We start from the raw sequence: 26,303 nt of genomic DNA, 5'->3' as shown, positions 1-26,303 counted from the left end.
AATTACATGATTTGCAGCCAGACCATGACTGGCTGATGGGAATGAGAAACAGGCAATTAATCTACATAGCTGAGGGTTCCAGGAACTGAGAGAATAATCAGTGCAAATGGTGAGTATTGTGGTGCATGATTATATTTTGGGTAAAAGAAGTTCTGTGGTAGTTAAGATTCAAATAAACATGGCTGAGCACTCTGGCTGCTTAGAATGTCACCTCTGGGGGCAGAAGCCATCTGTACAGTCTGTGTTTGTACAGCGCCTAGCACATTGAGCTCTCGAGCAATGTTCCCGCTAACCTTTTCCAGGCATGTGTGGAATAAATTTTGTTTTGTGCACGAAGCAATTTGTGCCACTAGTAGAAACACAAACCTTGTGGTGGGCGCTCTGCTAATTAGCTGGGAAGCATTGGGGTCTCTCCTGAGCAGCTGCACAAGCACCCACCTTACAGAGAACACTGGTTCTGATTCATGACTAGCTGCTACTGCGTGACACATAATAATTCTAGCGCTGGGTCCCTAAGCAGGCTGTGATCCTGACAGCTGATTTGTGTGGGCAGGTTTTTGCCCATTGATTTCGTGGGGCCTGCGTGTGGGCACCTGCCTGGCTTGGAGTCCAGGATTGGGGCACAGAATTCCTGTCTCAGCTGCCTCTTAGCTTCCCCATGTCAGATTAACTGCAGAGCGCAGGCTGATGCAGGGAGCGGCCGCGGAGTTTAATCAATCATCACATGACTTGGACATGAACGACTCCCCTCAAATAGCTTAGAAACGAAACTAAAAATAAACCCACCCAGGGACAGCTAGATCGGATGGCATAAAACACGCCGCCCCCCCTGCCCCCCTTCTGGGCTTCCTGTCTCTGCAGGGCTGCCTCTGTGGTGGGTGGAACTGAATTCCACGCTGTCCCTTGGCTTTGCTGCTCAGAAGACTGACCTTCCAGACAGAAGTTTGTTTCCTTTCCTCTTTGTAAAGTGGTGAACCCCCGTGGGGTGGACACCCCAACTGTAATGAGACTGAGGCGGGGTGTGAAATCAGAGACCTGGTGGCCAGTCTAGAAGGAATCACCCTTCCGGAGTGATCCAGCAGGCCTGTCTGTGCCAAACCATCCCGGAGGAGCTTACGCCGGATCTTTGGGGATTCACGGAGGACAAGCTGTAAAACATACACTCGGGTGCGCGCTCTGTGCCGCTTCCATTTCTGTCAGTTTTGTGTGCAGGGCTGCTCGGGCTTGTAAGCTGGGCTGCTCTGATTCCTTTCATTGGGGGGCTGATGGCCCTGCTGAAGACCCTGAGTGAAGCCGGCTCCCATAGAACCCCTAAACTGCAACACAAGTGGTGCTACCTTAGCTACAGCTAAACAAAGCTTTGGAGCCCTGCAGGGCACCCAAAAAGCCACCTCCTCACGGTTATGAAGACTGGAACACTGGCGTTCTGCTATAATCAATAGTTGGGCTTTACTGTGAAACGATTCACCATTTAGCAGCCTCCAGCCAGGGCAGAGGTTTGCCAAGGTACAGCCCGTAGGCTGGATCCGGCCCACAAAGCCTTTTAATCTGGCCTGTGGTGACCCCCCCTGCGGCAGGGAGCAGCACCAGTCAAAGCAGCCGACTGCTCCCTGCAGATCTTTGCAGAAGTGGAAGGGCTTTGTGCGCTGCCCCTGCCCCCAGCAAAATCTCTCCTCTCCCATTGGCAGGTTTCCTGCCAGTAGGAGCTGAGAGATTTTGCTGGGGGTGGGAGCAGTGTGCAAAATCCTTCCCCTGGGGAACATAGAGCCACATGGAACAGCCAGTGGGCTGGGGCTCCTGGCAGGCAGGGAAACCAGCGGGAGGGTGCTGCTGGCTGGGACCTGCTTAGAGAATGCCTCCCGGCCAGCGCCTGCCTCCAGCACTGCACCCCAACTGCCTCCCAGCCCCTGCACCTGCTCCTACACCCCTCCCCCAGGCTAGAATCCTCTCCTGCACCCATGTCCCCTCCTGGACCCTGCACCCAATCCCCTACCCTGGACCACAACCCACCTCCTTCCCCCAAACCCCCTCTCAGGCCCCACACTGCCTGACACCTGCACTCGGTCCCCTGCCCCAAGCTTGCTGCTGCAGCCAACCTCCATCCCAAACTCTGCGTCCCCTCCCCAAATATGGAAGAGAACAGCCCTTGACCACTTACCAGTATTGTGGAGCGGCCCCCTCCTCAAAAATTATTGCCCACCCCTGCTGGAGGGTGATGCTGCTCCCCAGTTCTCCACCAGCCCCACCCGAGGCAGAGGCAGTCAGAGAAGTGCATTACAATAGGAACACCCTGAAGGCCGGTTGTGATTTGTAAGTGCCGGCTGCTCTTGTTGGCATTACCCAACCAGAGGTAGTTGGAGCACAATGTGTTCTGGGTCACTGCCCCTGCCTCCACCCACTGTGCCTAGCAGAGCCGGTCAGTTTCTGGTTGCTTTGTGATTTTCCAGAGGCACAAAAGAGATAGGGCAGGTGACAAAAATCTGGCCTAGGAGTTCCAGAGCAGCATCAGCTGGATGAGGACATTTAAACAAAACAAAACCACCCCGAGAAACAAGAAAAAAACCCCTTTGGGGACAAACCACGAACAAACAATTTTTTGAAACTTTGTGGTGACCTAAAAAGTTGGAGCGAGGGGAATTAGTTTTGTGACAAACAAAACGTTTTGTTAATCCTTCAAGCATTTTGTCTCGATTTCTAAGTTTAAAAGGTTTTTAAAAGAACAGAGAAGAAAATTTGTAACTGAGAAGTCCTTTGGAATGGAAAAAAGGGACCACGTGAGGGGGTTCTGAATTTTTGGTAGGGCTTTCCCCCTCCCCACCCCTCCAAACAAGGGTGAAATGGACATGAATCTGCAAAATCTTTTGGTCCTGCCAAATCTGATTTTTCACCCAGAACAAAAAGTTGCTAAAAAATGCCTCCTAGATTTACTCAGGAGTCATGTGTCCCAAGCCAGTGGTCAGACCTTCAGTCTAGCTTGGAACATAAGTACTCTGCCCCAGCTAGGCTGGCCACAGAACAGGGGAGTTGTATGTAAATAAGACCAGCAGATTTATAACATTGTTTGGCTGCCTTGCATGGCTCAGAGGGCAACTCATGTTCAGCCACCGAGTAGAACCTAGTTCTCCAAAGCCTTGTGCACACTGTGCACTGGTGTAAATGGCTGCACACAGGGCAGAGCAATGGAGAATCGGACCTCATGGCTCCTCCTAGGTGGGGAGTGGGGCAGGAACAGGGAGGGAGGGTTCCTTTCCTTCCTTGCTTTCATGCTGCTGGGTTGCCCATTCTCCCTCTGGCTCCTCACTAGATGTTTCACTTGGCAGCCTGACTCCTTTCCCAGCCCTGCCCAGTCACACACCTGGGTGTGAAGGCCCCCTCGCTGTGCTTGGGACTGTGAGGGTGTTGCTATTACTGCATCAGACTGAGTATGGGATGGAGCTTTTCCTCGGTGAAGGCCACACCCTGGCTTCCCTGATATTTGAGTGATGCTTGCTGTCAGAGAGCAGAAGCTAAGAGCTGCAGCTTGCAGCTGGTAAGGCAGCCCTGGCCTATATAGAACAAACTCAGACTTGGCTTCACCTTGACCTGCAGCTGAGAGCAAAATCTTGCTGCAGTCAGGAACTTCTGGGAAAGCTGCACAGAGCTTTCCAGGCGTGTCCCTTGGGTTTTCTTTCTTTGCAGATCTGTGTCCACTGGGATCCTCATTTGCTGGCTGCTCTCCGCCTTCTTAGCAGCCGTTTGCCTGCCCCTGAAATGACCAACGCACTGACCCCTTGGGGAAGTGAGCACTGGGACAGATGCTGGCTCTGTTGCTAGCCATGCCACAAGGTAACCCAGCCTCGTTAGGCTTTGGCTTTATACAGCATGGCCTCCACACCCTCCTCCGCCTGAACAGGTGTCTCAGACGTCCCATTTGTCAGCCAGGCTGTAAGCTCCCTCCCTGGGGCAGGAGCTTAGGAAGGCTGAGTTAGGCAGCTGTTTCGGCTCTGAGCTTACATAAATAGCCATCCGCTGGGTGGTGTTGCTAAATGCCTTAGCTTCCTGACGGATCCACCCTCTGTGAGCCACCCATCTTCAGACAATTGCCGGGAAAGCTCCCTCTCACAGCAGGTCCCTATGCAGGAATTTCGGGGCCAGGAGAGCTGCGTCTACACGTGCACGTTACTTCGAAGTAGCGGCACTAACTTCGAAATAGCGCCCGTCACGTCTACACACGTCGGGCGCTATTTCGAAGTTGAAATCGACGTTAGGCGGCGAGACGTCGAAGTCGCTAACCCCATGAGGGGATGGGAATAGCGCCCTACTTCGACGTTCAACATCGAAGTAGGGACGTGTAGACGATTCGCGTCCCGCAACATCGAAATAGCGGGGTCCTCCATGGCGGCCATCAGCTGGGGGGTTGAGAGATACTCTCTCTCCAGCCCTTGCGGGGCTCTGTGGTCACCGTGGGCAGCAGCCCTTAGCCCAGGGCTTCTGGCTGCTGCTGCTGCAGCTGGGGGTCCGTGCTGCATATACAGGGTCTGCAACTAGTTGTTGGCTCTGTGTATCTTGCACTGTTTAATGAAAGTGTGTCTGGGAGGGGCCCTTTAAGGGAGCGACTTACTGTTGAGTCCGCCCCGTGACCCTGTCTGCAGCTGTGCCTGGCTCCCTTATTTCGATGTGTGCTACTTTGGCGTGTAGACGTTCCCTCGCTGTGCCTATTTCGATGTTGGGCTGAGCAACGTCGAAGTTGAACATCGACGTTGCCAGCCCTGGAGGACGTGTAGACGTTATTCATCGAAATAGCCTATTTCGATGTCGCAACATCGAAATAAGCTATTTCGAAGTTGGGTGCACGTGTAGACGTAGCCGAGGTGTTCAAATATGGACCAACACTCTCCACAGTGGGCTCTGCCCTTCTTCCTCCACCTGTGGCTCTCCAGCTGGCCCTACTGTCTGCCCCCTCTCCAGCCGCCCCTCACTTTGGCCCTCCAAACAGCACCCCCATCCCATCCTCTCATTTGGCTCAGCCCAAGGACACCTCCACCCATGCTCAGACTGGCACCCTCCTGCAGCAAAGCCCTAACATCCCCCCCTGCCCTGGGGCAGGGGCCAGGTGGCAGACTGCAGCAGCCGTTGCAGGGGATCACTTCCCCAGTGGCCTTCCCACACCTGAACGCTCACCGTGAGGTGCTCGACCTTGCCAGTGAGTTTCCTCTACTGGCTGAGCTGAGCGCCAGCTGGCTTATAGGTCAAGTTGTACAGGCTCCTGCACTAAGCTCCCAAGGGTCCTAGGTTCAAGTCTACCTGTGGGTGGCTACACAAGTACACCTCAGCCATCCCTGACAGGTGTCTTGTTTGTAAAAACCTCCAGTGAGGGAATTGCCTAATCTCCCCTGGAGCCCATAGTGCTGCTTCACACACTGCTCAGGGGATCATCACAGAGCCCCTTTCTCTGCCATGTTCAAATCCTGCCCAGGTGTGCAGAGTCCAGCTGTTGGCCTATGTGAAGTAGGGTCATGGGCTGAGCCCAGCTCCCAGTTGCAGCTGTCTGCTGTAGGAAAAAAATCATATCCACAAGTGGCATCTCTGCTGACCAGAGGAGCTGAGGATGGACTCACCATGTGCCTCTTTCCCAAAGGGACAGTGGGAGAGAGGCTTGGGTACTAATTCCTGTTCTGTGTCTCAGAGAAGAGTATTGGTGCTAAACCCATGTGGGGCTTCACTGACCCTGTGGGTTTGCTGTGTTCCTGACAAGCACTGCTGTGGCTGGCAGGATCAATTGGGAAAGATACAGATTACCTGCTGGGATGGGATGATGTGTGACACTAAAACCCCTTTTCTGCTTGTTTATTTAAATAACTTACAAGGTATCCATCAGTGGAAAGAACCCTGGGCTGCCGTCCCTCTAACATTTTCCACCCAGGGTAGAATACATTTTGCTATGTGCATTGAGGCATGTGTGGCTGTGCACCACCAACAGAAACACACCCCATCGGCTGTGGGTGCTCTGCTTATCAGCTGAGCAGCACCTGAATCTCTGCTTGGTGGCTCCCCAAGTGCTCAGCTTACAGGGAACACAGTTCCTGGGTGGTGTTCCTGGAACAATTCCATGGTTTGTGGGTCTGTCCCACCAAAACTCATCTAATAGATTATATTGTTAGTCTATAAAGTACTATAAGACTGCTTTTTTGTTTGTGAAGATACAGACGAACACAGCTACCTCTCTGGGAATATTGGCCCCACTGATACACAGGCCCTCGGAGCACAAATCTTAAGAACAAGAAGGACTTAACAGTGAGATCTGAAAAGAAGAGTTTCTGCCCAAGGTGCTAAAGCAGAATGTTGCATAGTCAAGGCCATGGAACTCAGGGGACTGCATTGTGCCTAGTCTAAAACGGTCAGAAACTCAAGAAACTTAGCAAAGGCATAGGACCGGAAAAAAAAAAAGTCAAACAAGTACCTTGGCACTAGATCAAGGACCTTAGAAATCAGTGATTAGCTCCTGAGATGAGGATGAAGAGTCAGCGGTTAAAGCCCAGAGCTGGCAGGCAAGGTTCTTAGTCTATTTTCAGCTCTGCCATTGACTCACTGTGGGACCTTGGGTAAATCTGTCCCTTAATCCACTTTTTTTTAAATTTCCTAGGCAGGGGAATGTTTCTCCCTAGGGGTATGCAGAAGATGGTACATGAGGTCTCCTAGGGTATGTCTGCGCAGCAAAGTTATTTTGCAATCATGGCTGCTATTTTGAAATAACTTTGTGAGCATCTACATACCGCAACCGCTATTTTGAAATAATTTCAAAATAGCTGTCGGCTTATTTCAAAATTGGTGAACTTCATTCCACGAGAAATAGCGCCTATTTCAAAATAGGGGCTGTGTAGACAGGGTATAGGGGCTATTTTGAAAAAAGATATTCTGGAATAGCTTATTTTTAAATAAAGTTGTTTTGTAGACATAGTATTTCAGATTAGAGCCCCTGAATTTCTTTGGGCTTTTTACTACTTGGGACTAAATAGGAGTTTCTAGGACCCTGGGATGGCAGTGGGCAGTTTAAGGATGGCTCTGAGGTCTCTGTGTGGTTTCAAGAGCCCCGAGACGGAAATTGATGGTTTCGAGGCCCCTGGGGTGGCAGCGTGTGGTGTCCAGGCCCTGGAATAATGGCGGTTGTTTTTAAGACTCCCCAGGATGGCAGTGTGTGGTTTGGAGGCCCTGGGGCTGGCAGTGGGCCACTTCGAAGCAGTTTCAAGGCCCTCCAGTGGGATGGAAAACAGGAGTCACATGAGTGACAATATGGCGTCTGGGGAGGGCTGTCAGGGAGAGCTGAGATATGGTAGAGCTGGCACATGGCTGGGTCCAGCCTCCGTCTCCCCAGGCCTGGCTGCTGGGCCTAGGTCGGAGCACCCAGTCGCCCATGGCAACAGCCAGGGAAAAGGAAGTAGTCGTTGATCCGCATGAGGTCATTGGTCCATGATGCCGTCATATAAGCTGTGTGGGGCGGTGTTTAAGTGCGTATGAGGATTGGTGCGAACTGCTGTCATTGGGCACGAGTTGCCCATGCGGTTGGTCTGCTGTGGTGTCACTCAATGTGACGCGAGCGCGCACTTGTTCTTAGGCGCTGCCTCACTGAAGTGGCGTTTGTTGAGGGCGGGTGTGGGGGGGGGGGGAGAGGATGACCTTGCCGATTTCCAATTGGGTATTTTAGCTGTCATTCCCCAGCCGCGGTGGGCCGGTGTAACTCCTCGTTTCCCGATTTGATAACCGCCGTGTCAGTCTCCATCCCTTCGGAGGCGGATTGGAAGCGAGGCCCATGTGGGCGGGCTCAGGACCGCGGTGGCAGGGAAGGGGCTGTTGGGGCTGAGAGCGTGGGGCCGGCCGGCCGGCGGTGGCTACGTGCGGGGCCTGGAGGCTAGTGGCTGAGGAGCGCGCGGAGCGGGTACCGGGCAGCGGCCGGGCTGGGTGTGGGGGCGGAAAGGGAGTAGAGTGGGGGGGGGGGGGGGTGAGAGAGGGGTCGGTGTTGGAGGGGCGGGGGGGCAGTGTGGGGGAGGGGCAGTGTGGGGGGCAGGGGTATGTGCAGGGCGGGACTGGCGAGGGAAGGGGGGTATCGGCTGGTGGGCGATCTCGTGGGGAGGGTGAGGGGGAAGCCGGGCGGGAGGTGCGTGTGCACACGTGGGACAGCTGGGGATACGGGGAGGCTGCCCCCTCCCTGGTGCATGTCCCCTCCGCAGTGGGGGGCAGGTCTTGAGAGCGGGTTGGGAGGCACACTCGTGTTACGGGGCAGTTCCCTTCCGGCCCGGGGTTCTACCGGGGCGCGTGTGGGAGTATTTCCCCCGGTGGCTTTGGGGAGGGGGGTTGTTTTGGGGGTCCGGTGGGAGGTGAATCAGGCGGTTGTAGGAGGTGAAGGGGCGGAGGAGGGCATGGGGTGAAACAGCTGGAGCAGAATTGTTAAGCGGCGATGGTTTTTTAGGCGTGGACGGGAACGAAAGAGTCTTGAGGTGTGCGGTGGGTGGCTTTGAGTGCTGCGGACCCCACGATGCTATTTAAAGAAGAGGTGGGCGCCCCTTACTATGGTCTCATGAATTTTTTGCATAATGTTGAGCGCTGAGGGAGTTCCTGTTGCTGCCAGGAGCGCCATGGGGGTGGGGTTGGGTCGAGTCGAGTCGCTGTGAAGATTTAGTAAGGGTCAAATTGTTGTTCTAGGGAAGGAAAGCTCAGAAAAGCAGAGTGACCTAGACACTGGAATGAAAGTGTTGAAAAGAAACCGAAAGTGGGTGGGGAGGGGCTCCGTGTTCCTTTCCATTTTGTGGCCAACTGAAATCATAAAAAGTTGTCGAGTACACACACAAATATTTTGGCTACTGGATTAAGAGATCTCGTAAGTGAGAGAGTTGTAATTACAAGGAGGGTTGGAAGAAGTAGATTTTTGTCTGTGAACTTCAGTAAATATTGATTTCTTTTTATATATATATATGCAAACTGATGAAAAAATAGTATGAGAATTTATTCGTTTGATTTAAGGATATTGACTTTATGTATTTTGACATGGGATGTCAACATTTTGGGTTTTAATGGTTATAAAGCATTAACTTGTTGAATCTTAACATCCACTGCTGTTAAATAATTATTTGACATGCCTCATAATTTCCTACAACTGTGAAAGTTTAAATTGATAACAATTGAAAAAAGATGCTCAAAGATTAAATTAATGTTGGAAATTGGGCAGAATTCTTTTATAGTTTAACTAGATGTTTGCTTTTAACAACTGTGGGGGGCAGAAATAGAAATTGTGCTTGTTTTGCTCTGATGGGTTACTTGGTTGCAGATAGTAACAGAAGGTGCAGTTGAGGTTTGGGAAGTAGGGGTTAATTTAAACACTTCTACCAGTGTTGGTAGTTTGAGAACAGAAATATGTCAACAAATTGTGCTCAGATGCCGGTGAGTCCGCAGCTGGCAACCTTTGACACCTGTTTTTAAAAAAAAAAAAAAAAAAAAGAGACATAGGTAGAGGAGAAGAATAGGGGTGTACCCTATGACATCCTCAAGATGCATTGAAATGGGACAGGTGTTTGAAGGGACAGATGGTGGGTGTAAATTTTGCTATGGAATTGGAGACTGCGCTCTTCGCAGTTGGGATGCTTTGCTGTGCTGGTGAATTGCACAGGAAAGTCTCCTGTTGGAATAAAGGCATCATAAGCATGTTTTTGGTTTGTTTGTTTTTTAAAGCTGCCTTGTGAGTGATGGCAGGCAGAGGAGAAAGGACTGCATAGGAAGGTAGCAAGCCCTAGTGTGTTGCAATGTTGCCTTCATTGGCGGATGCAGTCAGAGTTAATTATTTGCTTTGGAAAGTCCTGTTAATGATCCTAATCTCCTGAAAACAAGAGTGAAAGGGAGTCAGAGCTGAATTCCTGCTCCAGAGAGTGGAAGCTGATGCACCAGCCTAAGAATAGAGCAGGGAGGGGTACTCGGACAAGCCTGACACAAAAGATAACTTTTGCTTTGTGTGTGCTTGTGGCTGTTTTGTCAGCAAACCACCCTTCCGAGGGAAATAGGTTTTGTACATGGTTTGTATACCAACGTGAAACTGATGCTTCCCAGTATAGTAACTGCATGTGTAATGTGTAGGGCGATGTCTCGTCAGCGTCTTATGGTGTCTGTTCTCTGGTTATATTTCAGCTTCTGATGCAACCGCAGCCAGGACTGGAGGAGGCACCGAACGCTTCCTTGCTCAAAACCTTTGAGTCTTCCGTCTGCCTTCAGGAAGCTTCTCAAACCAGGAGGAGCCAGAGGAGCAGTAGCTAGCTGTCACAGAGAACGCACCCTGCTCTGGAAGCAGTGTGGTGAATCAGGAAGGCGGGAAGAAGTGACTGCATGAGGACTTTGAGACAGTAAGTCATGTGGGTTTATATGTACCCTCATAGGCTGTTATCAAACAGTTCTAGTTCTGGAGGGGAGAACACTGGAGAATTAACGTTGTTTACCGGGGTATAAATTACTTCCTTCTGGAGATTTAGATCAGAAATTTGGCTCGTCTGAGTAACTTGATGACTTTTGAACAATTAGAACTGAAACTGGAGTTTTGAATTTTCCTTAAACTTTTAAGTTTGGTGAATTATGATACTTTGAGCTCTCAGGTTTTGCTGTGGCTATTTTTAACCTTCCACCAATGTTTGCTTTTTTCCTCCTCCAGAAATGCTTTCTTTGAAGAAATATTTCACTGAAGGACTCATCCAATTCACCATTCTACTCAGCTTGATAGGTGTTCGTGTGGACGTGGATACCTACCTGAATTCACAGCTTCCCCCTCTGAGGGAAATCATCCTGGGCCAGAGCTCTGCTTACACCCAGACCCAGTTCCACAACCTGCGGAACACCTTGGATGGATATGGCATCCATCCCAAAAGTGTAGACCTGGACTATTATTTCACAGCCCGCAGGCTTCTCAATCAGGTGAGGGCCCTGGACAGGTTTCAGGTGCCCACCACTGAAGTAAATGCCTGGTTGGTGCATAGAGACCCCGAGGGTTCTGTGTCCAGCGCCCAGTCCAGCCCAGCTATCACCCTAGAGAATGGCAGTGGCCTACAAGATGGGACCAGTCCTGACAATGGGTTGAGGGAGAGTGGAGCTGAGCAAGGATTTGGTGAAGAATTGGAAGACCTGGGAGCAGTGGCTCCTCCTGTGAATGGAGACTTGACCAAAGAGGTAAGCAGCACCTTCTAAGAAAGATGCATGAGAAAGAAAGGGAACTTTCTGAGGACTTCGGTGAGAGAGAAGGAGTTTGTGACTTCCTCTACTCCCCCTGAAGTCAGTGGGAGCCATGCATGCCCAGGATCTCTGAATATCGGGTCCCTTGTAAATCTGTAACTTGCATGGCACTGAACTGACTATTGACTTTGGATGTTGTGGGCATTTTCTTTTGCTGTGTCTTGTCTGAAACTGGGAGGCTAGTCAGTAATTCAGGTTGAGTGGAGACTTCGTATTTATGAGAATAATACACTAGCACCTTCTATTTCCCAGTGTTGGGTAATGGCCCATGAATCACGTGCGTGGTACATTACTTGGCTCTGAAGTTTGTCCAAATAATGTTTACAGCTTGGTTGTCAACATAGAGTGGGGAGGATGGTGAATTAGAAAGTGGCTCTTTTCCATCTGAGTGTATTCGCCTAGTTGCTATGGCACTGTCGCGTGTTTGGCCCCCTCCAGCAGCTGCTACACTTTTTCCATTTGCTTTCTTTGTCAAGGCATGTTCAGATTTTGCTTTCCTGTGTCGTCGTATTCTGCTTTTAGCAGTGAATTCCAGTGGAAAATGTCTGCATGAGTACTGCAACCTCTCTCCTAAACTGTGCAGCTCAGAGGAGCTATTAAGTAGGGTGGAGAGTAGGCATGGAAATTTCCAAACTCTCCTGATCCTTCATCTCCTCTGATGAAGCTCAGGGGCAGAGCTCTAGAGTCAGAAGCTGGGGAATTTTTCAGGCAGCCATTGAGGTTGCCTTGGATTTCTGTCATGTGATTTCAGCACAGCTGTAGGCATGAAATCACGTTGGTGTGTCTAATGGTAAAATATTCATCCAGGAAAGGAAAAAGGTGAAACTTGCTTTAGATATAATCTACTGAATGGTACAATTTTGTCAGAGCCTGCATGGAGCATAACTTGCCTGAGTATGGGACTCTTTTTTCCTGCCCACTAGAAAGTGCATCTGCCCTGGGGAAGAGCAAAGGCTAACGGCTTGTTGATCTTCCTGGGTTTGATTTAGTGGGTCTAGTAGGGACACCTCCCATCCCTCTGTCAATCCGATATTCCTTGTAGTTGCTGGGAGTAAGGGAAGTCAACAGGACAAACTCTCTGATTGACCTCCTGCTGTGGGGACAGCATTGAAAATCGATGTAAGGTACATCAACTCCAGTTAAGCAATTCATGTAGCTGGAGTTGCATATCTTATATCGTTTTTTTTTTTTTTTCCCCTGTCCTAATGTAGACCTGGTCTAAGAGCCAAGTTTGGCAGTGTTATTCTCAGTGCCCTGCTCTAAACACCAATAAGAGGTACTTTCTACTTCCATTTCTGTTACTTCCTGTGTGATCTTCGATAAGTAATAATTTATGGCACCTTCCATCTGAGGATTTCAGAACACTTGATCTTGACACAAATCCAGCTTCTCACCAGTCAGATGAAAGAGGAAATGGGAAATTGGGGCACAGGTTAATGAAGTGACTTGCCCAAAGTCTACAGAGTCTGTGGCAGTGTCGGGAAAGAAATTCAGATCTCCTGTTCCCATCCTGTGGCTTCACCATAAGATCGCCCCTTATGTGCCTTGGGCTTTCTTTCCCTTTCAGAATGAGGGTAATATCAAAAGATCTCCACATACAAGTACTATGTGACTATGAAGTGGGGGTGGTATTTGGGAAGGAGCTAAAGTTGATTATAGGAAGAATCCTACTGCTGATCTGTGTGGTGTGTAGGTTGGTATCATTACTGGTCTACTGATGCTCACTCAGCTGTAATTTTTTAACTAAAATTGTGTGCTTAATACCTTTCCAGCGGTAAGCTCTCCATGTTCAGGCTGCAGTGATCCTGCTGCAAACCTGGCCAGCTCAAACTGGATTCACTGCAATCGAGTCTTCTGGAATGTCAAGATTCGAGCCTTGTAGAAAGTGTCCTTGTCTGGACTACCATCATTGGTGGTTTTTTTGTTTCCCCTTTCTTTGGGCAGGGGGAGTGATGACTTCCTAACCTTTTCTCTTCTGTGTTCTACATATTCAAGTGCATGTTTTCTCCTCTCTTCTGTTCCATTTGTCACTAAGAACCCAGGTTCACACCTCACAGATTTTTGTTCTTTAAACCTGTACCCAGAAAATGCTCTTTGACTTCCTTTAGGACACTGTTCTTTCCTGGTCTTCTTCCCTCCCCCCCACCCGTTTACGTTCAGCTCTGATGGCCTGCAATGCTAGGAAATCCTGCCTCCCACCCTCCTCTTCCGATGAGCTTGTGTATCATACCTCCCTCTGAATCCCCAAGTGGTGTGCAAGACTGTGCTTGTGGCTGATGTGATGCTACGAACAAACCATGGAGTCTTGATGCCAGTCGTTACAGAACACTAGAACTGGAAGTGATCTCGAGAGGTCATCGAGTGCAGTCACCTGCCCTCACAGCAGTGCCAAGCACTGTCTAGACCGGGGTTTCCCAAACTTTATGTAGTTGGGACCAGGTTTTTCAGTACAAGTTTTGCAGCCCAAAAATATAAACACGTCTTAAAGTACACATTTTCACTGTGTGTTATTTATTCACAACAATAATAGTACATAGCGGTAGTTTGTATATTTTCTAAGGATCAGTATTTTTTTCCAAGGACCAGTACTGTTCTCCAGATCATGCTTTGGGAAAAGCTAGGCTAGACCATCCCCAATAGATGTCTGTCTGACCTGCTCTTAAATATCTTCCCATGATGGAGGTTCCACAACCTCCCTAGGCAAGTTATTTCAGTGTTTAACCACCCTGGCAGTTAGGAAGCTTTTCCTGACATCCAACCTAAACCTTCCTTGCTGCAGTTTAAGCCTGTTGCTCCTTGTCCTATGCTCCGAGGCCAAGGAGAACAATTTTTCTTTCTCCCTCCTCCTTGTACCTCTCTCTTAGGTACTTGAAAACCACTCTTTGTTTTCTCTTCTAAACTAAACAAGCCCATTTATTTTAGTCCAAGTGATGATTTTTCTCTGACTGGAACCTTGAACCTCCTTCAGTTATGTGGCTGGTAAATGTAGCCGGACTTAAAAGCTTTTCTGTCAACTGTGTGTTGTGTTGTGCTTTGCAGTTCCTGGCAGACGCTGTAATTGAAATTCACCTGAGCCAGGCTGGAGGTTTGACTCTCCTGCTGATAATCCTGTGGGAAGCAGATAGGGATAGTGTTAGGTAGCTGGTTGCAGGAGTAGGGGAGACTGTTCTTGGGGTGGGATTTCCTGGGGAGGTTTTGGAAGTAACCCAGTGCTTGTTCTTCCTCATTTTGCTATTCTAGCATCCCAAGAGTGGTGTTATTTTGTCCTGATTGTCTCTTGTCTGAGATTTTTTTCCTTCTCTAGTGCAGCTTGTGGGAGAGAATTGTTGTTGTTTTGTTGACTGGTCTTTGGAAAGACTAGCTCTGTGGATTACGAAGTCCCTCTAACATTTCCACAAGAGGAGGATAAAAATACCCAGCCAAGTGGAACATGTGATGAACTGCTGGTGCTAGGTATTATCCCGGTATGACAAAGCCCCCGCCTCCAACCACTGCTCTGGTAGCAGTATTAGCACGGGGGTAAGATCTGCTTACACTTGGCTGTCTGCATTGAGCAGGCTTGTTTACTGTCAGTTCCTAAGGGATGGCTATCAGATAGTGACCAGCTGAGGACATACTGTTTCAGTTAACCTTAACGATGAGGGATAATGGGGTCTTCCTTTTTTTGGTTGAGAGGATTTAGGTGTCTGCTTAGACTCCTGGGAGGTGCAATCCTATATAGAACTGCCTTTTAAGTATTGAAATAGCATTTACTGCTTATGCATTGTTTCTGTAGATGTCAAAGCTCTTTCAAAAAGAAAACTCATTAAACAGGTGACACATTTCCTACCTATCTGTAAAGTTAGGATGAAGATATCTTCTCATTCTGTTAAAGTGCTTTGAGATCTGTGGATACAAAATCCAGTGCCAACTATTGCCGTTTTACACAGGTGGTGAAACAGGCACAGAGGCTCAGTATCACACAGCCAGCCAGATGTGGAGCTGAGAATATAATTAAGGTCTATGGCTTCTCAGTCCTGAGTTCTAACTTGCCACAAGACTGTAAACTGCATCCACTCTGCATGCTGGCTCTTCTGAGAGGCCTCTAAGTAGCTCTGTATTTGGAAGTGGAAGACAGACACTGCAGGCAGTGAGGGTTAGCTCTGCCATAGGTGCAGACTGACTCAGTTTGTGCTCTGGGGCTGGAGCTTGGGGAAGGAGTGGAATTGGGGGACCAGTGGAGGGGAGGCTTGCATGTGTGCGCGCACACAGAACTAGAGGTTAGATCAGCATCTGCGAGCACTGGTATTGCAGACATTAGCTTGGGATCCAGATGTTATGACCTGCGTCAGATAAGGATCAAAAAATAGATATTTCACAATGAGCATTTTTAATGTTCAAGAGTTTTCCATAGAGCTCCACGGGGAGCCAGGGAATGTCCCCTGTACTTAAAACTGGTGGGGGGACTTGGATAACTAAAGGACATCCAGCATCTGATGAAGTGAGTCTGTGCTGACGAAAGCTCATGCTCAAAACTTTTGTTAGTCTATAAGGTGCCACAGGACCCTTCGTTGCTGTTACAGATCCAGACTAACACGGCTACCCCTCTGATAAAGGACATAGTGGAAACAGAAGAGAGACACTCGGAGCAAAAACGATTTGAAACTTGTACAGAATCTTATAAAGAGATCGAAAAGGCTAGGGTTTAAGATTGGGGAGGGGACAAATAAGGGGGAACAGGAGGTGGTGGGGGATGAATGACACAGAGAAAGTGAACTGGGAACTCTTATTTCTTTCTTTCCTATAATTAAAGCGACAGGTTTGTCAGAGCAGGAGTAGCATGACTTATGTGGGAATGTTTTGTTTTTTGTGTCTGTGACTCACCCCCCCAGCAGCAGTTTGTGTCCCACAGGACCTAATACGGCTCCCTGTTCCGCGTGTTGCTACCAGGTGTGTGTGGTTGCAGCATGGATAAGTCTAGCAGTGGCTACTAGGCAGGATGGGTAGGGATGGTGTCTCTATCCTCTGTTTGCTAGAAACTGGGAATAGGCAACAGGGGAGGGATCACTTGATGATTTTCTGTTCTGTTCATTCTTTCTGGGGCACCTGGCGCTGGCCACTCTTTTTGGAAAACAGGACACTGGGCTTGGCAGACTTTTGGGTGACCCTGTCTGTCTGTTCTGATGTTCTTATTTGGCTAAGATGCCCCTTTGTAACAATGGAGGGGATAGGCCAGACTGCAATATCCAGAGCAAGGTGATGGGCCTTGCCCTGTGGGGTGCAGGAACATCCCAGGCTGGAGGCAAGTGCAGGGGATGCACCATCTCAAGTCCACTCTCAGCCTTCTCCTTTCCAAACTAAACAATTCTTTTAATAGTCTCTCATAGGTTATATTTTCCAGACCTTAACTATTCTAGTTGCTCTTCTCTGGACCCTCTCCAGTATCTCCACATTTTTCCTAAAATATGGTGCAGAGAACTGGACACAGCCCTACAATTGAGGTCTAATCATTGATGACTAAAGTGGAACAATTACTTCTCCTGTCTTGCTCACGACACTCTTGTTAATGCACCCCAGAATCATGTTTGCTTTTTTGGCAATAGTGTCTTTCTGTTGACTTCTACTTAGTTTGTGGTTCAGTATGACCCCTAGATGCCTTTCTGCAGTACTCCACCCTAGGGAGTCCCTTCCCGTTGGCTAGAGCTAGACTGCAGCCCTTTCCTGGGCTACTGGAGGTCTCTCGGAAAAGGTCTGCCATCTTCAACAACACATCAAAGCAGACACATTCTGTTGCCATCCCTGTAAATCTCATTTGATGAGGAAGAAGGGATGGCCTGATGGGGGGTGGGACGAGTTCAGGGGTTCCGAAATTTGGTGCTGTGCAGACGGGCCAAACTTTGGGAAAGCCTCTCCTGAAAGCAAAGCAATTGCGGTGCCCAATTTGCATATCTTTTTCCAACATTTTTCCTTAGTGTAGCCTAAGCCATGGTGTGTGGGTGAAACTGATAGTTCCTGCCTAAGTGCAGTACTTCACATTTGTCCTCCTCAAACTTCGTCCTGTTTTACTCATTCCATTTCGCCAGATCATCTTGAATTCTGACCCTATCTTCCAGAGCGCTCGTTTTGTTTTACAGTTCTGTTAAAAATGAGAAAGTCGGCAACTTCTCAGTCAATGTGCTGTGATGCTTTTCTTTGGTTTTTATGTCTGATTCGTAAGCATGTGGTTTTTAAGTGAGGTGAAACTTGGGGGTCTGCAGAACCGGCAGAGACTTCTCTTATGAGCAGCTTACTCCAGAATCGTACAATGCAAGGGCTCCACCTTCCTGAAGAATATTATTGTCCCTGGGGATGCAGCGCCCGGGGCGAGGTGCACAGAACAGTGGTCTGACTGGAATAGCACTGCCTGTCACTCGCTCTCCTGCTGGTGTGGGAGTGATGAGTGCAGGTCCATGACTGGCTCATGCTTGCTCAATTCTGCATGCAAATATGATGTGCGACTCCTCCCGTCTTCCAGTGACGACACTGCACATGTGCAGACGGCACAGACTCCCTGTCTCTGGTTCTGACCTATTTCTCCCTTGGTGGTGGGGGAGGCCAGCTGCCCATGTTCTAGTGGGTTTTGGTCTTGCAGGAAATGGGGCCCCTACCACACCAAAGCTGGGTCCCTTCCCCTGCCCTGGAGAAATGGGGGCAGGGAAGGCTCCACGCCTGACACGGCGAAGCAGAGCTGCTGGTAACTTCTAGGGAGAATGTAAAGGATCCTGGCAAAGCTGCCACTCAGCCAAACCCCCTGACACCTCAGGCCAGGCCCCTGTGGAGTATGGAGAGGGAGGAGGGGGTGGAGAGAGACTGGGGGATGTTGTACTCCCTTCTTCCCAGAGGTGCTGGGAGTGGGGCGCTGCAGCAGCTCCGCCTCTAAGTGGTTTCCAGTCTGTACAACGTGCATCATTTGGTTCAGCAGCTTTCAGCACCCCCCTTGTCCCAGCTCCCCTGCACCATCCCCGTGATCTGTGGGTGGGGCAGCTGGGGGGGCAGTGGGGTGGTGGGAGAATCTCCTCAAGGAGACACAGCCCTGAGCAGCTGAGCGCCTCGGGTGGGGTGAGGTGGGGGGGACACTGCTCGCCGCAGCTTCTCCAGCGACCTGGGGGGAGGAGCTGGGCTCTCGCCGCAGCCTAGGTGACGAGCACAGGGGGAGGAGACCGGCTCCCACTGCATCCTCACCAGTGACCCGGGCCATGGGATTGGCTCACGCCGCAGCCTAGGTAACAAGCAGAGGGAGGAGACTGGCTCCCACTGCATCCTCCGCGGTGACCTGGGGGAGGGGATTGGCTCTGGCTGCAGCCTAGGTAACAGGCAGGCGGGGGAGGAGGGGATTTGGTCTCGCTGCAGCCTAGGCGTTGAGCATGGGGTGGGGATTCCATCTCGCTGCAGCCTCAGCAATGAGCAGGGGGTGGGGATTCGGTCTAACTCCTGCCTAAGCAACAAGCCGGGCAGATTATTGGATCTCTGGCTTAGGGAAGGAGGAGGGGGTGGAGGCCTGGCTGGCTGAAGCACAGCACCTGTGGATCACATGCTGTTAGGGGGCTTCCAAACAGCCAGAGGTCTGACCTGCCAAAAAAAGCTCAGTTACTGAACTCGGAGATGTCTGTGCGGCATCGTGGCTGGGTCACGCAGCTTTGCCTGCCTGGAATTCGCCCCACATAGACCATGATCTGCCGGGACAGCTCCATGAGCAGCAGCTGGGGACATGAAAAAGGTATCACTTACCTTAACCCTTCTATGGCTCTGGCATTGATTGTGCTGCTGCAGGCAAGGCAGAGATGGTGGGGAGAGACCCAGGAAGCTTGTCCTAGGAGACAGAGACAGGATCAGAGGAGATACCTGGGGCAGTCTGAGAGAGGCTCCCTGGGGAGGCTGATGTCTTGGTGATGAGACATTTGGGCCTGAGGGACCAGTCTTTGGGGAGAGTGTGATATTGACCACTCAGGGCTGAAAAGGGGGGCTGGGATGCTTCCATGGTAGCATTTAGGATGCTGTGCATTGTAGATCCTCAATACTTCATACATGGTCTATGGTGATATTGACCTCACAAGAGGTTAGTACATAGGGGGTCTGGTTGTGTTTCTTGGAGTCGTGGGGGGAGATATTCTGGGTTCCTTTGGACCATATTTGTAAGTCACAAATGGCATGGCAGCTGTGGGAGCGTTTTTCAAGGGAGTGGGGGCGGGGGAGATCTTTAAGGAGGCAGTGATGTCCTGCCTCCTTGCTTTGAGGTGTGGGGAAGGGCACTATGGACTCATTGATAGCTATGCGATAATCGGCTGCCATAATTTTTCAGTAACATAAACCATCTGTGCTGTGGGATGCAGCGGGGTGGGATCTGCACTGCCCAGGCTCAGGAGACAATTCTAGGGTAAGGCCTGCTGGGGTTCTGGTCCTGTTAAAAGGCCCTTGAGGTTTGAACCAGCACAGGCCGTTCAGGGCTGAGGTGGGCCCTAAGTTAGGCTTGCATTGGAGGAGGGGTTTGTGGGTAGCAGTGGCTGTGAGGAGACAGAAGGGTTTGCAGGTGCATGACATGATGGGGTTTGGGTTCTTGATCACATTGATGCTCTGGAGCAGGAGATGCATATTGGGCTTTCCCCTTACACTCCGGCACACAGATGCTTTGCACTGGGACCTGCAGTGAGTGGGGGAGATGAGGGTTCTCAATATGGGGTTAAAGGAGTGGCAGGGCGGGAGCTGGGCTAGCTCTCGTTGGGTGCTGAGGGGCTTGGGCACGGCTGGCATCTTTGCGGTCTGTAGACAAGTGGGGAGCCGGCAGCAAGCTGGCGGCCAGGATCTCAAGTTGCATCAGGTGGCTGGGAATGCAGGGTTTTTCCTCTCCAGTGCACTCCGCCCCTTTATGCAAATGTGGAGAATGGTACCACAGGCTGATGCAAGCTCCTCCGTGGAGCAGCAATGCTGCATGACAATTGGCTCTCGCCATCCAGCCAGCATCGTGCAAGCCAGCGGCGTTAAAGCTGCAGGCTCCTTTTTCCTGAGGCGGGCCCTGCGGAGCATGGAGAACAGGGAGGAGTCGGCTAAAGTCGCTTTCCGAAGAAGTGCTGATATTTCTCCAGCCTGGCTCCTTTGCCTGCCTGCTGTTAAGAGACCTAGCAGGGCAAAATGACCATAGCTGCTTGTGCAAAGGAGGTACAGCTGCTGGCCTCTGTGCAAGGCCGGGGTGAAGGACTGGTATCGGGTGGGGGTATGTGACAGGAGCCATCGTGGAAGGTCGGAACTATATCCGGTGCTAATGGAGGGGTGGGGACAGGCTGTTGTGCCACAAGGAAGGCATTGCAGTGGGTGGGAGGGTTGGAATGGGAAGGGTGGTTGGAATGAGGGCGTTATGTTGCAGAGTGGAAGGAATGCTTTTTTGGGGAGGTTGACCTTGTGCTGCAGCAGTGAGGGCAAAGGGAGAAGAGGGTCTTCCCTCCATGGGCAGGGGGTAGATGAGTCTGCCAGGTGCTGAAGGAAATCTTGTGTCTTTCAGGACATTGATTTGATTGACATCCTGTGGAGACAGGATATTGATCTCGGCGCTGGGCGAGAGATTTTTGACTACAGCCATCGCCAGAAGGAGAGCGAAGTGGACAAAGAACTGAGTGATGGGAGGGAGCCCGGGGACAGCTGGAGGAGCGGAGGGAATGAGACCTTGGATAGAAACGTGCTAGTGGATGGAGAGACGGGGGAGAGTTTCCCTGCGCAGGTAACAGACTCCTGAGCAGGGCTTACCCCTCCTTGCAGGGGTATTGCAGTGTTCTGGGATCCAGTTAGCTCGGGAGGAGAGTGAACCTTCACCTAGCTAGCTATTGGCGGTGGCACTACGTGGAGATGTTCTTGGCCCAGCAGCTGGAAGGAAGCTCTGGAGGGACACAAAGAGGACCACCACCCATCTGGATAACAGGGTGCAATGTTGGAGAGCAGCTTGACTCCCAGGCCTGGGATTCTCAAAATACAGAGATGAACTAGGGGAAATCACTAGGAAGCTGTTGGCAGCCTGATTATCTGCTATTGGGAGGTGGGCTGGAGCATCCAGAGTTACTAAACAGAGTAAGACAAGGCCAGAGTCTCTGAAAGTTGACAAAGCTTCATTCCAGTAAGTGGTTTGGGAGTGGGAGTCACTGGATCCTGTTCTACAAAGGCCTGAGAAGCAGAATGTACTGTGATGAGTGGGGCACTGACAGTTCTTCGCTAGGCTGTGGGAAGTTAGAATCTCTCGCTCCCTCTGCAGCAGGTGTCAGGGAAGCTAACTGAGAAAAGAAAGCAGGAAACTAACTCAAATGGGACTCCATGTGATCCCCTGGTCCATGTAGGGACACTATGGACTAGCTTCAGAGAGTCATGGCAGGTGCTCTTTGGCTAGCAGGATGGTGATTGCAGCTTGATGCAGAAGTGTAGGGGATCCTGGATGTTTGGACTTTATCTGAAGGACATGCTAAGCCATTGGGCCTCTGATATCCTTGGTTCAGAAACTTGTGTGCTACCCTTCAGGGAGGTCCTTAACCTTCAGTGCACTGTGCTGAAATGATTTGTTGTTCCAGGTGCCTGGCGTGGCGGATCAGACGGCCCTGTCGCTGGAGGAGTGCCTTAGGTTGCTGGAAGCCAGCTTCCCCTTTGGGGAGAACTCGGAGGTGAGTGTTCACCCTGGCAGAGGGAGCCCACTTCTCCATTACTCATTTCTAAGAGTGACCGATCCAGAGCCTGTGCTTGTTGGGGCATTGGGATTTGATGCCTTTTGCCTTCCATTTAAGACAAAAAGCTGAGAGCACTAAAGAGGCAGTAAATTGGGTTAATCTGTCTAAGAAGGCTCTAGGCACAGCTCCTGTGAAGCAGCCAGTGGGGAAGATGGTCACAATTAATTAAGGGCTTCTGACTTTGTTTCTAATTAGTCTGCAGTAAACTGTAGGGAGTACCATCAGCTAGTTCTCAGGCTGGGGTAAAGCAAAGCAGAGTGGGGCCTGAACGGCATTCAGGGCTTTATTGAGCTGCCTCCCTCACAGACCAGATGTGGACCAACAGCGCTTTGTGTTTAGTTTCCAGCTGCAGATGCCTCCCAGCTCAGCGAAGCTGTACCTACCGAAAGGGCCTCCTCAGTTATCCAGAACGGGCTCCTGTCCCCTTTGCTGCCAGAGACAGAGTCCCCTTTCGATCTGGAGCAGCAGTGGCAGGACCTTATGTCGATAATGGAAATGCAGGTTTGTTCTTGTTCCTGCTCACAGCTGGATGGTGGTTCCTTGTCTGGTCCCCATGGCTCCCTCTTCTCTCTCAGCGGGTTCCCGCAGCAGGCCTGACGGAGGGGCTTCCGTGTATCATGGCCATTCCTGAGCCATGTGTGGATGCAGAGCAGGATTGCTCTTGGACATGCTCCATGCACATGCCTCCATCCCCTTTGCGCTAGTGGAAGTACATCAACGTGCCGAATGACCGTTAGGTGAGGGTAATTGCTGCTGCTCGGTGTAGTGCTTGGACGACTGTTCTGCGCAGTGATAGTCTGGGGGCCGTAGCTGCAGCCACTGTGACTTGGCCCCTGGTGTGCAGTTTTAAAACTGCATCTTGGTGGTGGGGGGCGGGGGGGGAAGGAGGAACGGGACTATGGGGGAGGGGAATTTCTCATTGATTACGTCTTGCAGCCCCTGCACGTTTCCCCGAGTGCTGCTGGAACTAGCTCACTCTGTGATCTCTGCGGGCTGCTCCCTTTTCCCTTCTCCACCTCTGGTGGTAGTTGCAGTGCACATGGGAAATGGGGGAGGACAGCAGTTTGTTTGCTGACCCGCTTCTGATCTCTTCCAGGCTATGGAAGTGAACAACACAAGTGCAGAAATCCTGTACAATGGCACAACTGGAGACCTGCTGACTGCTAACTACAGTCTCGCTCCAAACACTCCCATCAATCAGAATGTCAGCCTGCATCAGGCCTCTCTGGGTAGCTGCACACAGGACCTCTCCTCCCTCTTCAGCTCAGAGGTTGAGAGCCCCTCCATGGATAGTAGCTCAGCCCTTCTCCAGCTGGCTCCTGACAACTCCACTGGCCTCAACACCACCTTTGGATCTACCAACTTGAGTGGGATCTTCTTCCCACCACAGCTGAACAGCACAGTCAATGAGACAACCGGCCCTGAACTGCCGGACCCCTTAGGGGGTCTTCTAGATGAAGCCATGCTTGATGAGATCAGCTTGATGGACTTGGCTATTGAAGAAGGTTTCAACCCAGTGCAAGCCTCTCAGCTGGAAGAAGAGCTTGATTCTGACTCAGGGCTTTCTCTGGACTCTAGCCATAGTCCTGCTTCTCTCAGTAGTTCAGAAGCTTCCTCCTCTTCTTCCTCTTCCTCCTCCTCTTCCTCTTTTTCTGAGGAAGGAGCTGTAGGCTATAACTCAGACTCTGAAAACGTGGACTTTGAAGAAACAGAAGGGGCAGTTGGATACCAGCCGGAGTACAGTAAGTTCTGCCGCATGAGCTATCAAGACCCATCAGAGCTACGCTACTTGCCTTACCTGGAGCATGTTGGTCACAACCATACCTATAACATGGCACCTGAGGCTTTGGACCCTGAGGAGCCCCAGCTGCCTAACGTAGGAAAGAAAAGCAGCAAGGAGAAGCAGTCAGACTTCCTGGATAAGCAGATGAGCCGGGATGAGCATCGCGCTAGAGCCATGAAGATCCCTTTCACCAACGATAAGATCATAAACCTCCCAGTGGAGGAGTTCAATGAACTTCTCTCCAAGTACCAGCTGAGTGAGGCACAGCTGAGCCTGATCCGGGACATCAGGAGGCGGGGCAAGAACAAAATGGCTGCCCAAAACTGCCGCAAGAGAAAACTGGACACCATCCTGAACTTGGAACGGGATGTGGAAGACTTGCAGAGGGACAAGTCCAAACTGCTCAGGGAGAAGGTGGAATTCCTCAAGTCCATTCGCCAGATGAAACAGAAGGTTCAAAGCCTGTACCAGGAAGTGTTTGGGCGCCTGCGGGATGAGAATGGCCAGCCCTACCCTCCAAATCGATACTCCCTGCAGTATGCCAGTGACGGCAGTGTGATCTTGATACCTCGAGCCTTGGCAGACCAGCAGGCTAGGCGGCAGGAGAGGAAACAGAAGGACAGGAGGAAGTGAGCCGGGGAGGCGGGGAGGAGAAGGGCTGAGCCTGGAAGTACTAGAGGAACTTTCATGCCTTCTTATCCAATATATCTTCTCAGACGTGACTGCTGCCGGTCAGTGTACAGGAAGAGACTGCTGCATGGGGGAGGGCCCGGGACCTGCACCTGGAGTTTGATGGCTCCCATCTGGGAGTGAGCAGGGAGCAACATACAATGAACTGGGTGAGCCCAGCTCCCTCTGTGGCCTGGAACCCTTTGAGTATGGGGACTGAGCTGGCATCCTTGGTGGTGAGGATCTGCAGGAGACAGAGAAACTACTGTTTAGGAACTGGCTTTAAAAAAGATTTACGCGAATGAACTTAAAGTTAGAGGAGAGAGACTTTTCCGAACTTCCAAAGTTCTGTGACTTCAGGTAGTTGGTTTATTTTTTGAACCAGTTTTGACATTGGTGTGTGAGAGAACCTGATTTAATTCCCGTAACCAACTTCCCTTCCTAGATCAGACCAGTGTGCACACAGACACCAAATGGTGAGGCATTCATTAACCCTTTCCAGTCTGAGTAACCATGGACGGGGCTAGGAGGAAGGAGAGCGCTCCTACCATCTCTGGAGGAGCTGTTAACCCTTCCTGGGCAGTGGACCTTAGCAACTGCACAACATCTTTGGGGTAGGTGGACTTGGAAAGGGTTAATAGAACCAGTGTGATGATATATCCCTCACGAGCATGTCACTGCCAATGAGCCAGCATCCTGGTGTTAGATGAGATGGCAAGCAGTAGTCTGCATGCAAACGCTGTCTTCTCCCACTGACTGGCTGAGGATCCGCTTGGGGCCGAAGGGGGTGGGTGCAGTTGAGTCTAAAGCTTGCCTGCAGTCAGTTCCTTTCCAGCTGCAGGAGGCTGTGGAACTGGCTGCTGGACAGCCTGACAGGAGACACGTATAGTGTTGGGGTGTAGCAATTCTGGTTGGCATACAACACAAGAAGGGGGGCAGATGGTTCCTACCCCAGGAAGTGGGCTTGTTAAAATAGAAGTAGATAGCCGTCAGAATTCCTGTTTCTTAACCACGCTTCGTTTGTTAGGGCTTTTGCCCTGATTTCCCAAAAGGCTCTGGAGTGCTTGTGTTGAGTGAGAGAGAGAGAAGCCCTAGTGCTGGGATTGCTGATGGTCTTGGCCTGTGAGACCAAGGCAATGCTCGGAGCTGTATTTACAGTATAGCACAGCTGGGCGTGTACTGACTTTACCAGCAACTGAAAAGCAAAATGGCTTTCCCAGCCCCTCCTGTGCACGTAATATGGTGTGAGGACCTAGGAAGGGAGATTGTGCATCCGATGCAGACCAGGGTGAGGGAGGCAGTGTCTGCAGTGAAAAGTGAGGGCAGAGGTCTGCTGCAGACATTTGATTTCATGTTACAGCACTGCAGAAGGAGAAGACATCAGTCTTAAAACATGTATTCCAGGCTGTTTCAAAAGCGGCTGCATCTTGTCAGAGTGCATCATGACGAGAGCTCTAGGGCACTCGGTTACTATGTTCACTGTACCATGATCTCATGTGGAACAGTAGGAGGTGGGCCAGCTAGGACCACCTTAACTTCCGTGTCTCAATGGCTTTACTTTCTTACATGGATGAGATGAAGCACAAGTAGTGGAGAGGTGGCTGGGGGCAGGGAGGTTGGAACAGAGCTGTGAGTGTATGTTTTAAATTATTTTCCTCTTAGAGACTTTATTTTAATGATCTGTGACCTGTCAGGGAGAGGAGAAGAGAGTGTGAGCACAGGACAAAAATAAAATAGCTTATTCACTGTATGTGCATTTGTTTCATGGAGTCTTTCTTTTTAGAAGAAGGGAAGTTAAAATATTAATGACCCTATGTGGCACTTTCCTGTATAACTGCCCTTTCGGCAACAATTGCTTCCTCTCCATGGCCAGATGTTCTGGGGCTAAAGTTGGTTTG

General features: G+C 50.6%; 1 protein-coding gene across 5 annotated transcripts; it reads left to right on the top strand.

Moving 5' to 3' along the window:
* Positions 1 to 7,806: 7,806 nt before the first annotated feature.
* NFE2L1 (NFE2 like bZIP transcription factor 1) lies at positions 7,807 to 26,155 on the top strand. 5 transcript variants are annotated; one of them, XM_074979250.1, is made up of 7 exons: positions 7,807 to 7,912; positions 10,150 to 10,361; positions 10,664 to 11,175; positions 20,750 to 20,965; positions 21,801 to 21,890; positions 22,293 to 22,454; positions 23,050 to 26,155. In XM_074979250.1, exons 3-7 carry the CDS (start codon positions 10,666 to 10,668, stop codon positions 24,367 to 24,369), a joined length of 2,298 nt encoding a protein of 765 aa, XP_074835351.1. In that variant the 5' UTR covers positions 7,807 to 7,912; positions 10,150 to 10,361; positions 10,664 to 10,665; the 3' UTR covers positions 24,370 to 26,155. The 5 variants fall into 5 exon arrangements, with proteins under 5 accessions (XP_074835351.1, XP_074835355.1, XP_074835353.1 ...); XM_074979252.1 differs by having other exon boundaries at positions 7,836 to 7,884; XM_074979251.1 differs by lacking the exon at positions 7,807 to 7,912 and adding an exon at positions 8,444 to 8,527.
* Positions 26,156 to 26,303: the final 148 nt, after the last annotated feature.

This window comes from Carettochelys insculpta, chromosome 28, assembly GCF_033958435.1.
Source record: "Carettochelys insculpta isolate YL-2023 chromosome 28, ASM3395843v1, whole genome shotgun sequence".
NCBI classification, from domain to species: domain Eukaryota; kingdom Metazoa; phylum Chordata; order Testudines; family Carettochelyidae; genus Carettochelys; species Carettochelys insculpta.
The sequence above is the reverse complement of the archived record's forward strand: the minus strand, read 5'-3'. Positions and strand labels throughout refer to the sequence as shown.

Bases quoted from the DNA above. Each gene is read 5' to 3' on its own strand.
- NFE2L1 (XM_074979250.1), top strand. From the start codon at position 10,666: ATGCTTTCTTTGAAGAAATATTTCACTGAAGGACTCATCCAATTCACC. The intron at 20,966-21,800 runs GTAACAGACTCC...TTGTTGTTCCAG, and splicing joins GGGAGAGTTTCCCTGCGCAG to GTGCCTGGCGTGGCGGATCA. The intron at 22,455-23,049 runs GTTTGTTCTTGT...GATCTCTTCCAG, and splicing joins TGTCGATAATGGAAATGCAG to GCTATGGAAGTGAACAACAC.